The sequence below is a fragment of the Agrilus planipennis genome, unplaced genomic scaffold (genome assembly GCF_000699045.2).
Source record: "Agrilus planipennis isolate EAB-ADULT unplaced genomic scaffold, Apla_2.0 scaffold11, whole genome shotgun sequence".
NCBI classification, from domain to species: domain Eukaryota; kingdom Metazoa; phylum Arthropoda; class Insecta; order Coleoptera; family Buprestidae; genus Agrilus; species Agrilus planipennis.
In genome coordinates, this window is record NW_020440736.1 from 1813410 (window position 1) to 1827805 (window position 14396).

At 36.1% G+C, this 14396-nt stretch overlaps 1 protein-coding gene and 1 long non-coding RNA gene across 2 annotated transcripts in view; both read left to right on the forward strand.

The window, feature by feature from the left end:
• Nucleotides 1–1434: 1434 nt before the first annotated feature.
• Nucleotides 1435–2789, forward strand: LOC108733913. Its single transcript, XR_001937299.1, has 3 exons — nucleotides 1435–1534; nucleotides 1845–2065; nucleotides 2460–2789. It is a non-coding gene; the product is annotated as an uncharacterized LOC108733913 (long non-coding RNA).
• A 1697-nt stretch (nucleotides 2790–4486) lies between these two features.
• LOC108733935 (brain-specific homeobox protein) overlaps nucleotides 4487–14396 on the forward strand; it is an 18637-nt gene continuing 8727 nt past the window's right edge. The window contains exons 1-3 of the mRNA XM_018465297.1: nucleotides 4487–5448; nucleotides 9404–9520; nucleotides 9643–9888. Of these exons, the coding sequence (XP_018320799.1) occupies nucleotides 5049–5448; nucleotides 9404–9520; nucleotides 9643–9888 (763 nt within the window). The 5' untranslated portion in view covers nucleotides 4487–5048. The remainder of the gene's footprint in view (nucleotides 5449–9403; nucleotides 9521–9642; nucleotides 9889–14396) is intronic.

Consider the following 14396-nt stretch of genomic DNA (forward strand, 5'->3'; position numbering starts at 1 on the left):
TAAATGAAAACAAATCTTTATCTACAGATGGATTCCCATTGGCACACCTCATTTTTTAATTTAGATGCAAGAACTTCAATTACATTCTTTCTATCATAACATTCGTTCAGTAGCTATGAAGTTTGTTTCCGCCTCTGTCCATCCTCTCCATGTACTGATAGCGGAAATTACATCCCCTTTTATATTTAGATATAGAACCCAGTTTATAACAATCAAAATAAGAAAAAAGAAAGTCAACGAGATATACCTATCTAATCGTGTTCAGTTGATCTATTATTTACTTAATTTGTGTACAAGATCTACTTTGGTTATTCGCAAAAATGTGTGGAAACTCAATTTGGACAGAATGCCCTAATTTACCCCCTAACACTAACCATTTCTTCGAATCGTCATCTGTGCACGAAATAACGCATCGTGAAGACATCGGCGCGTCAAGTTAGCGTTGCCGTAGAGGTAGTCGGGTAATTCCCGTTCCCGGTTTATCCCGACCTTATTATCCGTATTTTAAGCTGCGATTACGGTTGCCGGGACTACGTGGGCACGGCCGTTCCGTCGGAGGCCAATGAAACGTTCGCTGCGGTGCCTCCTCCCAACCTGTTCACCACTTAACGACCAATGAGAGGGGAGACCTTTAAGGGCGGCTGATCCGTATGTACAGGTGGATGATGCAGCAGTTAAGGGCATATGCGGCGTATTAGCGGAAAATAGCTTATGAGAACGATCGGGACGCGGCGGGACCGAGAGGGGAAGGAGGGGAATGGATGCGCTTACGCTAGCTCTTATTACCAGTAAGTGGGACGGGAAACGGGCCCTTTTGATGTTAAATTGACTCCTTATTGTGATGTTGTTGTTCGCCGATTTTTATTTCGGCTTTGACAAAGAGAGAGATGAGAGGGAACGAGATAGAGAGAAAGATTGTGTCTTGTTCCTGCCATCTATACATCTACGTGTATTTTGCAAATAAATTCTACTCCATCGTTTCTCCTCGGTTGCTTTCATTAGGTAAATTATTTGACGTATGAAACAACAACTAAGTTGGTATTTTGCATCACAGAAGTTCTGTAGAACAGAACAAGTTGACATTATCAATTGAAACTAAATGAATCTAAATTCAAAAGCGTATTTTACTATTATATATACATAGTTAAGGGGTTAAAAAGTACATTTTGAAAGATTAAACTATTAAGGAGGAGTCCGTACCAAGGATGAGGCTTGGGGAAAGTCATACTGCATGTCCAAATGTAGATTACCTTAGAACAGTAAAAAGCCAACAAGAAGAAGTGAATACTTCGTTAAATTACCTGTAAAATACGTTAAAATTTTTGTTTTCTTCATGAGGTCCTAAAGTAAATGACGCTATTTTAGCCCTTCTGTCCCCCACATGGTCATCCTTAGACCACTTCGTAACAACAATTTTAACATTTTTGAAATTTTCAGACTAAATTTATTTTCATTTTTTTTATTTAAACCTATTAGCCACGTTTGTAAACTATCTGTCATCGGTAATACGTCATCTTCAGTTCGACTATTACAGGTAAGTAATAAACATTTATCAATTTCTGCATATTATTCTTCGATTAACTCGATAAATGACTAACGTATCAAGTTTACACAACAATTAAAAAGCCACTTCGTTACTCAAAAACACATTGTTGAAAATAGTCTTTTACTGGACCCCTCCAACCTCTTACTGTCATATGGTTCATGGACAGCCCCCTATTGGGCGAAGGGCAAGACTATCTGCTTCCAATTACAAAAAGTCTAGACTAGTAACATGTTTATAACCTTTTAAAATCAGAAAGTTTTGATTTTGTATGATAAGGCTGTGGCTTTGGTATTATTAGGTGATGGTTCAATATCCGAACTGATGATCGTGGTCCAAGAATGGTTCTTCTTCATCAGTGAGTCTACGGATGTTTATCAAACGTTTCCTCGTCTTCTTTGATTGGCACCATAAATCATAAATCCACACTGCTTTCAACAAGACCACAAAACCCCCTTTGCTTATAAAATTTAATTGTCTTAAGAATCACAATCAATTTATGAGAACCGTTAATGGCAATAGGTAAGTGTTTCCGTCAAAAACTATTAAAAAGCACTTCCAATTAAACGAGAACAACATGAACATCCAAAACAAGTCATTTAATTAGTTTTGTTTTCAATTAGACCTTTCAATCGTCCGCTAATTATTGACTGTCTCAGCTCCACTTCTTCATCCTTTACAAACCTAGGTACGCTAGAAGCATTGCTTCGTACACCATGAGCATCTACTTAGTGATTTATTTTATTGATGCCGCGTGGTATATTATCCTTTGATTATAAGGAACCTATTTTCGTCCACATACACTATTAACCACCGCAGAAGGTGAAGGTACATGAAAAACACTACCTACTTACTAAATGTTTGTTCTATTTTAACCGACAACATTCATGGTTAGCATTATTTACCTTGCTTACAGAGATTAACATAATAAATTAGCGATTTCAAGGTCAAGTAACACATCGCCAAGGGTTTATGGACTTTATCATTCCGTCAAGAGTCAGCCTCCAGTCACAAATCGAATACACCATGAGACGGATGCGACCAAAAATGAAGTTCATAAAACCCGATCAGGGCATGCTGACATAGTTCCTATGAGCTCTACTACATTTGGGAATAGAAAGAAAGGCGATTGTGGAATGTCCTAGTGAGAGACCCAGGTAAGCTGAAAAAGAAAGTGGAATGGATTCAACAAAGTCCTTGAAGAACATATACTTAAAGTCTGGTCAAAGTGGATCCTTGAAATCTACCGTAATGGTGATCATCATTGTAGATGACTGTATAATGTCGTTAGAATGACTTACACCATAAATAAAATAAAAATTTATTCCATTTTATCTGTCACCCTCTTTAAAAACAAAAACTTAATTCGTTGACCCCGCATTTTGTGCTTAATTTATTATAAAAGGCATTAAGTGTGCATAAAGAAGACTCTTTAGTTTTCCTAATAAATTAAGTTGAAGGAATGCCATTCTGGGGTTTAATCAAGCTTTAGTTGTCAGTAATAATATTAATAGTAAGCATTGGCCGACGACTCCAAAGGACTAATTAGTTTATCCCGAACAAATTATCCCTCGAACTGATCTCATCACGACGTATTATCCGTTCGTTTAATCGCCCCTACTCGCTCGAAACTAACTTCCCACTCGAAGGGCGGGATGTTGTTCAACCCCCCAGTTTGTCCTCACCAACGAGGCGACATCAGAAACTTGCTAACCCGCAGTTGTCCGCATACTCGGGCGACGGTATAATATACAACCGGGTGGTTTTCCGAATAATTAATCGAGGTGGTTGTGCATTTCCTTCCGGGGGGTTGTTCTCGTTTGAGCGGCTGAACCGATCTCGTTTTTCGGGATTTTCAAGTAAATTTGTAGCGTAAGCAATGTGATAATCTACTTACTCAAATTGGACGATAAAGACACAAAAATAAGTTGAAAACCCAATTGTTAGTAGTATCGAACAAGGTTTTGTTTCTCTTTGTTTTTTTTTTATAAATATAAAGGTGATTGTCAAAATTTCAGCAGTTCCTGGTTTTTCTGTTATTTATTAAAAATTGATACATAAGGCAAACAGATGGTTGCAAGATGTTTTACTTGTTTTTAATAGGAAATGTTTCATGTTTCACACTGCAAGTCTGCATGAAGTGCTTACAAAAGGTCAGCATGAAAAAGATTGGCTATCTTTGATTAACTATAATAAGTGATACTTAACAGTTAGCTATTGAATATTCTGATATAACCAGATAACTCGAAATCTCAGTCAATGCTATAGGTAACTATAAAATTTTTGAAAAGGACAAGCATCCTCCTGGACGAAACTTCCCGAGTGAGTCTATCAACTGACGGTAAATTAAAGTAAATGTAAAATTTATGTTTTGTAAAACAACATAATTACTTTTAAAAAATAAAGAAGGGAACACAACAAGCGAAATTCATTAGAATCTAATAACTAACTATTACAATTAATTCTTCGTTCTCTCATTCAACTTGTGCCTATTAGTACCAAGAATGTGGAAATCTTTTTGGGTAACAGCTTTTACTTTTGAAAAAAAAAGGATAACGAAACGTTTCGTCAACAACAAAAATTAAATGGTAAATAATATAATAATAAATAATTCAAATAACTACCTAAAAATATAATCATTAATTAAAACTAATACAATTATTATTATCTATACCTACCAACGCGAGTACTAAGGTACAGTAACTTATATAGATCATATCAAAAAACATTCAATAATAATTAGACACTTTTTTTAATACTACTTACTTTTTGTTACTATTATTTGCATATTTATTATCAAAATTAAAGTCGATTAGGTGCCACTAAAGCTACTATAAAAGGGCTAATTCCAAAAATAGTGATTATAGACTATGCAGCGCTTCTTTAATATTTTTTTCAGTGCAAATCTTTTTCAAGTTGAATTTTTCAGTCTCTAAAGTGAAAATTTCATTTCATAACTTCAGGATTAGAGAAGGGTGGGTGACAGGGGTACAACTGACCTTGCACTCGTTTGTAGCCTAGCCCAACATAACTCTCACCTGCTGGAACCTACTCGTTCAAAAAGAAAGTCAACTCAAGGGAAAAACCTGTAGGCTTTTCAATACGTAAAGGACATAACCAATAAATACATTGTATTAACTGAAGAATGCTTTTGTTTGATTGCTGGGGATCATAAGAAGGGTTACAGCATAAAAATATAACACCAATAAAGTGGATCTGGGTGTGATTGCAGAAAGATTTTTGTCTCGAACGGGAGAATTTTTCCTCTACCCCCCTCAATCCTGAATTTGTGAAATTAAGATATCACTTCTGAAATATACTCAGATGAGAATAAACGCCCTAAATCTTGAAACTTTAAAGCCCGAATAAACGAAATACCCAATTAGTTAATACCACAAAAACCTCTCTAAAAGTGAACCAAAAATCAAAATATATTTAAGTACCCATATATAATAAGTACGGTGTCCTGTATAGTCGCGTTAAGTCTGTTTAGTGATAAAATAAAATGGATTCTGAACTGTCTTACAAAAGAAGAAACTTGGACTTGACGTCGAACATTCAGAATAGGACCTCATTTTTAATCGAAGACATTTTGTACAGACAAGACGGACACGTAGTTTCGAAAACAAACTTTCCTCCCTTGAAATCGTCGGTGTCGCTAGAATCAGAATATAACGACAAAGCGTTTCATCCTGTCAAATCCAGCACGGAGAAGCGACCGTTGGATGGAAAACTGTCCTACAGTTTCTTCCATCAGCCCGGAATTGTGCAATCGCCGATTGACGGTTGCGTTCAAAATTTGCAGCCGTCGGACAATAGATACATCCAGGTGATGGGAGCATTAGGAGCATACCTAGGAGGTCCGTACAAGGGAATCGCAGAGCATCCTTATTTTTTAACACAAGGTAATTATTGTGATATACTTGGTCATTGTTTTATCGCTAAAAACGTGTCCATAGGCGGCTTAATGAAGACCAGAGGACATTCAAAGCCTTCACAAAAAAATAAAATCCCAAAGTCTTTTAAATTTCTACCAGTAACAGTATTCCATGTATTGGTGAATTAATTTTGTGAATTAACTTTACTACTTCACATAACCTCAAATTACTAAGGAAAATTTGTTGCGGCTGTCACTCCCCCGCCGGGAATCGAACCCGGCCACAATTCTTCTTCAATAATTTGAGGTTATGTGTACTGGCTAATGTTAATTCAAAAAATTACCTCGCTACTACAAATTTTAAAGTGTTACTAATAACAATATTCCGTCGGTTCAGACAGTAAATGATACTTTATTAAGTTTCTGTATAGTTTCACACAACAAAATCCAAAATTCTAATGGCTTTTCCTGTGAGTTATCCGTAGGCTTGACAATATTCAATATTCTCCCTTATTTCGGAAACTACTGAAATGAAAATATTTCCTACATATAAAAATAAATTGGAAACTATGATTATGTCTGGGCCGCCAAGAAGCACGTACCCATTTGTGGCGTGCGAGTGCGATCAGGGAATTCAATCTCGGCCCTTACTTCAAATCACCTCAGTTAATGATATTCTTTTGCAATAATAAGTGAGATCTCCTTAAAAACTTAAATAAATTTAAAAAAACTTCACGATTAGGGCTTACGAAAATCGAAAAATTCAAATAAATGCATAACGGATATCAAACCTTAGTACAGAAACATATCAACCTTGTTAGTAAATTAGCCCAGTGGCCTGTGGGGAGTGAATGATGAATGATGGGCGCAGCTACTTCATGATGATTGTCTGAAATAAAAGTTCTTGTGGTTTAAATTAAAGTCATAGGTGAGCAAGCCCATGGGTTAATTTGTGATGCTTCCTTGGGATAAGGTTCTTGTATTTTATATTAAAATGATATACGCAATCAATTTTGTCGAGAGTACTAGCACGAATAGTTTCGCTTCCGCAATCTATTTTGCAACTTTTTTAAAACGAGACTAATTCTGAAAATTTCGGCGTCAGGAAAACTTCATCCTGAAAATTTCAAGACTAAAAAGCGGTTGGGATTCCGGAATCAGGAGCCTAAGATCAAGTCCAGTAGTTGCGATACTCAAACAATCTATCAAAATACGGTATCCAGCATTCCCTTATGACCTTATATCCCTGGTAGATATATTACAATAATAATTAGTGGTCTGTGATTTACGGGAATACTCCTGAATTTAGAAACAATGTGTAATAATCAAACTCGACAACAGTACACGTATATTGCAGTTTTTTTTTGAGTTGAGGATTTGTTTTTGGTCATCAGTCCTAAGACTGGTCGGACACGTACCTCCATTCTTTCCTCTACTGAGCTAATATTGTCATTTCCCTAAATCTAGAACAATCCACGTACTTAATTATCTGCGAATAGTAATCTAATCTAGGTCTACCTCTACCCCTCCTAACTTCCTTTTCTGCCTCTAATGTGTCTCTGACTAGACCTTCATGCCTGAGAATGTGTCCTACTAACCTTGGTGGCCTATTTCTTATTGACTTCCAAAGAGTCCTCTGTTCTCTTACTCTTTCTAATACCTCTTCATTTCTAACCTTCTCTATCCACGGTATCCTCATCATTCGCCGGTAACACCACAACACATTGCTTTTGGTATACAGATATAAATTCCTGACCGTAGGGGCGCTGGAAGGCCTATTGTGGATGTTTAAAGCTCAACACATATGAAGATTTCATACGTGGAATTCAGCACATGAAAATTTTACGTGTTTTTGCTTCTTTATATAGTGGAAGGGATATTCTTTTGATTTAGCTCGTACTCAAGAATTTGGAAGGGATCCTGAAAAATCCATGGTCAAGGGTCTAAAATTTATTTGATTTCTCATCATTCTACTTTTCAACTAGATCTTTGTTACATATCAAGCTTTCGGCACCAATAAAGTGCTACAATCGGTTCGGATGTCTGTCAAAGCTCGCATGATTTAGTAGTAACAACGATATACACCAGACAAAGGGGTTCTGTTTTAGTCACCCACTTTGACTAACGACATCAGTTGAGATTGAACTCGTAATCGCCCTCGTCCTTCTAATATCGGAACGATATACGTTGTTAAGCATGGGTGCTTTGGGCAGGATCAATTCCGATGCATAGAAGTACTTTTGACAGCGCATCCAGCAGGACAACTGCTTATACGTTTTATCATTACAAGTTTAGAAGTCGCAGAGATCTTACTATTAGGTGCTACTCATACCTTATCAGCACTTCAGCAATAAGATTTTCTTTGAAGGTGAAGTATTTCAAGCACCTAATATGGTTTTTGTCAAATTGATAAGTTATTATATACTTTGCTTTTCATTATTTATACAAATTGTCAAAGTTGTCCTACAATCGGTGAAAAAAATTTAAATGTGGAACAGTATTGGGAACAATAACAAGATTTACAAAATAGATTGGCAAAGTTTTAAAAAACCGTAAATAAGGCAAGGTATATCCCTATATCATACATACAAAAAAATATTTCTTCAAAAATATACTGACCATATTATAAATTTATTAAAATATAGACGCCTAATATCCAAGTGGGAAGTATAAACTGATTTACGAAGAAAAGGGAAATTCAATTCAAAAGATTCTTGATGGCCATCAAATCTCATCAGCGCGTCATAGACAGATTCAATAGAATACAGACCCACTCTACCTGCTGTCTTATGACAGTGTTTTATGAATTACTGCAAACAGCGTCGTAAATGTCATCTGTAGTATACTGTTACTGTTAATGGAACTAGTTCTTCCCCCCTTTCAGTCACTGTGAGCTCGAAACCGTTAGCACCATTGCTTCGAGTGGTCGAAATTCACTTTTGTGAACAATACTATGACGTAGTGTCGGCCATCATTCTTTTCCAATTGTTGTGTTATCGGCCATCATTTTTTTTTCAATTGTTGTCACATTGTCACTGATGTCGGCCATTATAGTTTTTAATAGATGTATAGTAATCAATAATTAAATTGTTTGTAAATAGGTGTGCAACACATCGTACACTTCAGCATAAGAAATTGCAGATACTAACTTTCATTTACGTAATACTATACTACATTCCCCTGCGGTGGCAGCACACATAATTTCTTTTATATAAAATATTCAAAAAGTTTAATGAGGTCCACAAGGATATCGATTTGTCAAACTGCATGGCCTAGACGTTGGGACCATTGCTTAGCATTCGCCTTGTCTAAGTCTTTCTGTGGTTTCGTTGGATCACTTAGGCAAATGCTGGGGCAGTAATATTCCACAGATAATCTTTCATTCTCTTCTGTCTTCATTTAGTCCGTCTCATTTTTCTTACCCGAACCATCACATACCCATTCCCACGTTTCCTGAAAGGAAGCTGAAGATGACCTTCCGCCTTACTTTTCGGTGTATTCCAGAGGGACTGCTCGCCCCCCAGCTTTACTGACTGGTGGGAATGAAACATCCAAAATCTTTTTTTTCAAATTAAATCCACGACGTAGCTAACCCTACGTGGTAGGCACGTAACCAAATAAAGAAAGGTTCATAGAGTTCACTTTTCTGTCGAAACCATCAGACGCAGATCGCGATTTCGATCTCACTAGATCTCATCAACGCTTCTGTACGATCTGTTCTGTATAACTACGTGGAATCCTTACTTTTCATATTCAAAACAATAAAATAGTTGATATGTATTGTAGTGCTTTTAAGTACCATCACATAAGGGAGGCTTTTAAATAAATTCTTTGTAGAATAAGTAAATACTTCCAGTATAATTATTGGTTATTGATTTTTGGGATAACAATAGTGTTGAAATTTTGTACTAATCTCATTGTTAATATTAAATTGAAGAACATCTGCCTCTGCTCGCAAAAAAATACCTACCTATTGTTTTTAGGTCTTCCGTTTCCACATTCATTCCTCGGAAATTCAGCAAATGAAATGTCACTAAATGCCTTGAAACACTGCAGAAGGAGGAAAGCCAGAACAGTATTCAGCGATCCTCAACTTACAGGTAATAAAAAAGATGTAGGGACAGAAACAGGTATCTATTTCTTGTCATAAAATAATATTTTTACGTTAATTAATAACGAAAACAACTGATTTCATTGATATATGTATATCTATTTGTGTTAGGTTTAGAGAAACGTTTTGCAGCCCAAAGGTATCTTTCAACCCCGGAAAGGGTCGAATTGGCAAGTGCTTTAAGCCTAAGCGAAACACAGGTGAAAACGTGGTTTCAAAACAGAAGAATGAAGCACAAGAAACAAATGCGAAAACTTCAAGAAGACAAAGCATCACAACAATCAGCTTCTTCCATTGTCAAATCGATCGCGTCAGAAGATTCAACAAGTTTCACAACATTATCACATAAAAAATCAGGTAAGATTATGAAAATTGATAGAAATTTGGATTATGATTTGTATTTCATTCATTACAACTTGGTCCATAAATATCTAACAATTAATTCTAAGTGACACATTTGAAAAGAAACAGAAGCTTTCCATCACACGCTTTATCCCAATTCATTTCTGATGACGTCGTCGTCCAGTTTTCCAAGTTACTGGTTTTTGGACCTAGCAGAATAATCCAGTAACTCTGCTATTTTTCAAACAATAGTGAACCATTATTATGATTATGAATGTGTTTTGCAAATATATTTAAATAATTAGTATAATTTATACAATTCGACTACCCGCACTTGATCGCTTCTGGTGTAAATTGCTTCATATTAACACTAGAGGCACTATATTTACTACAAAACCCGATCCGAAATCAGATGATGCACGTTCTTTCCAAAAAGTACCGTTTAGATCGCAACTCATATTGTAGTAATAGAAATTGTGACGCCCCGTGGAACTTGCTACAGTTATATTATTGTTTTGACTAAAATAAAAGCTAACGGGGACTTTAGCTTGATGTCAGTTGGTACTTCTGAATAGTTATAACCTTGACGTATACTTTAACGAGCCATGAGCTTTTGAGTTACAATTAAAAATAGAGAAGCATGTTTTAACACATTTTCGGATAAGTTAGCAAAAAATGTCATACAATTAACAAAAACCTTGGCGTTTCATTCTAATGCTGATGGTGAGTGGGCAGTCTCTTCAACCTGGATTGTAGTGCAAATTCGAAGGTTTCTCGTCAGCGTTCTTTTAGGAATAGTGGTAATGGGTAGGTGGTGACTGTTAAGAAAAAGATGAGACGGATGAAACATTGCAGGCATAAAAAAATGAAAAATTATTTATAAATGTTATTGCCTAGCATTTGCCTTAAATTTAGACCTTAAATGAACCAAGGCAATAATGACGATGATTGTGGAACTATCGCCAATCCTCTCTATCTTCTGCCTTTTTGGCCTCTTGATATGCTTCAACTCCAATTTCCTCCTTTATTTGCAACCTTCGCCTCGGTCTTCCCCTTCTTTTTCCATCAATTTGTCCTTCTGAAATAGTATTGAGAATGTTATCGTGTCATATCAAATAGTCAATCATCTTTCGCATCCTGTAGCGCCTTTCCTCGTTCACCATCAAGAGGACTTCCCCGTTTGTTTTTCTTTTTATCCAACTAACATTTTCCATTCATTTCCGACACCACATTTTAAACGGAGCTAACCCTTGCCTGTCCCGTTGAGATAGCATCCACGTTTCTCAGCCATATTATAGTATGTTCCAGACATAGATTTTCATGATTCTTTTTCTTATATCTATTGATGTTCAATTTAGCTCATTAAAAAGATGTTTTGTTTTCTAGTTAAAAGCTTGCATAGAATTGCAATTCTTCTTATTATATCACGTGACAATTTGGAGTCATGTGTTATTTACCTAAATATTTGAATTCTTTCTTAATGAATGTCGTCAAGCTGGATTCTTCTTCTTATTCCATTTATTATATTTATTGATGGAGAATTTGATATTGTAGGGAGCACGAGTGTGTTTGTGTGTGATCGGGGACACGTGTGTGTGAACGGCTTATAGATTCGCCTACTAGCCGCGGGCGCCTTTCTTCATGTGCGCCGTATTTGTAAATGTGTGTGTCGTACCTGCGTTCTGAGAAAGCAGTTAAACAGCTCAAAGAAAAAATAAACTATCCGGATGTTTCCAGAAGGTTCCCGAAAGTAAACAAAAAAGTATTTAAAGGAAGAGACGATCGCCGAGTAGAGGAGAAATAAATTGACCGTTGCAGAAGTGAATCCAGAAATAAATTGACAGTGATAGCAGTGAAATAAATAGCGCAGTGAATAGTGATATACCAACTGTAGTGTAAATAAATAGAATAATTCATAACCTCACTTTAATAATAATTTAATAGTGTTTTTAAGTTCTTTAATAATTAGTGTAAATAAATAATTTTTGTCGTTATCAATCTAAGAAGTTAATTTTGTCAAACCCACGAACATTACAATATTATCAAAATCTTAGTTAGGTTGATGTTTATGTTCAGTCCAGAGTCCTTAAGAGTAATAAAAGGTGGCCAATGGTGTCAAGGATGAATTTATATATGGATATTGATAACCAATTTATTTCTATGTACGTAACCCTATATTGTAGGTATTACATTAGAAACAAATTTAAAATTGTAGTAGTAAGTAAAGACAGGAATCATTTATGTCTTCGAATCATTTAGACGACTTATCTATCCGAGCTCACATTCGACTTTTTCTTTCTATCTTTTCATAAACAATCGCCACACAAAAGAAATCACAGTTCATCAACCGTACCAAATCGAATTTATTACCTCTATCAGACCGTAATAAAGATCTAAATTGCTTTAATGAGGAACCGAACTTGCCGTACCCGAATCGATGGAGAGTGAGAGAAAGAGGGAGAGAGTGTATACGGATTGCAATCGAGTAACCTCTACTGCAGACGGTAACGGAGGAAGTTTCCCTTCTTAGAAACTCTTAAGCGTCAATTAGGCCGAAGTTCAGGAAGGAGAACTCAATTATAATACACAAGACGGTGGTGCTTGCTCGACTCTGAGGTGGAACTCCTTGTAAGACGCTGGTCGACAGAAACAGAAATAAGTTAGTTACTTCGCGTTAGTGACGACGACAACTAACTCTGTTAACATTCAAGTAGGCCATGTCCGTCCGTCTCTCTGTCGCTGCAACAAACGGGGAACTTTTGAAGGAAAAAAGTTGGTCAATTTTTACCCATTTGCATCACCATAAAGACCAATCAAGCCTGTTAAATGAAGTTATTTGTTTCCAACCTTTCGTTAGCCACACGCTAATTTCTAAAATAGCTAAGGAAGACTTTTTTTGTAAAAACTTTGTATAATTATTTCATTTCCATTCCTGAATATTTAAAAATGAGAAGTTAAAGAACTCGTCAAGTTCATTACCTATTATTGTAGGTACATTAACTTTAACGAATGAGATAATTCCGATTTCAAATTCTTACTGGAAATGTCATAAACACGTTTAACGTTAGGACATACAATCAAAAACGAATAAAAAAAAAGACGTAGTATCTGTTCGAAATAGAACCCCAAACGGTCGGCATACCAGTAGATCGTACATACCACTTGACCATTTTCGTCTGCTAAAAATGAATTATTTCATAAAGTGAGATCTTATTGACATTTTTAGCCGTTAAGATTTTCTCATTTGGAGCATCGCTAAAACGCATCATGTGCGATGTTTGCAAATCTAAAACCTAGTCCTCTATTTAGCCGCATTATTTTAAAAGTCAAAAGGGATGCAAAATGCTCATGTCCTTTTGCAGTTCTCTCTCTTTCCCCTAATCTTTTCGGAAGCAGAGCAGCAATACGTGTCGTATGGCGCTGAATGTAAGGTACTGTATGGCGTACGTATCAGGTTGCCATCTACACAAGAGGATTATGTACTTGCATTCTTTTGGCCTTCTTAACTGAGACACGTGACAAGCCACCCTAAATAATAGTTTAGGTTAGCAATGTAATGAAAGTTTTTCCAATAATGAATTCCCCTGAGATGACCGTACTGGGGTAAAAAATACCACACGCTGTTCAACAATCATTTCCAAAAACATTATGCAGAAATTCAAACCTGATTATAAATTGTTTTCATTTGTAAGGTAATGCTAATGAGTAATTCAGTACGGAAAATACATGGCAGCAAAAAAAAGTATGAGAAAAATAAGCTACACAGAAAATCTATAACTTAAATTAACTTAATACCAGTCGAACCTGGGTAAGCGAAAACTGTATAAGTAGTAAACTCTATAAGCGACAAAAAAATCAGGTCCCGTCATTTTTAGCCCCGAAAAACTCTATGAGTGACAGTGTGAGTACCTCTTTTAAAGAGTCATTTTTGACTTCTAGACCTCTGTCAGTGACAATTTCTTACTCTAGACCTCTGTTAAGTCAGATTATTTACAATTACTAGACATCTGCAACACACTTGTGCGCGTCTTCCTACCTACTTATGGTAACATTTGGTTTCATTTAATAACAATTAATGGAGAAAATACGTTTGACGTTGTTCCCTCAAAATGTTGAAGCGAAAAACTAAAGTGATTTTATTTTTGATAAAATTTCATCATCATAAAGTCGTCGGTCCTAAGACTAGTTGGACACGTACCTCCACTCTTTCCTATCCTGAGCTAAACTTCGCATTTCCCTAAAACCAGAACAACCCACACCTTTAACTATTTGCCAACAGTAATCTAACCTCTACCCCTTCTAACTCCTGCTTCTGTCTCTAATATGTCTCTGACTAGACCTACATACCTGAGAAGTTGTCCTACCAACCTATCTCGCCTATTTTTTATTGACTTCCATAGAGACCTTTGTTCTCCTATTCTTTCTAATACCTCTTCATTTCTAACCTTTTCTACCCACGATATCCTCATCATCCGCCTATAACACCACATTTCGAACGCTTCTAACCTTTTCTTTTCCGCCGC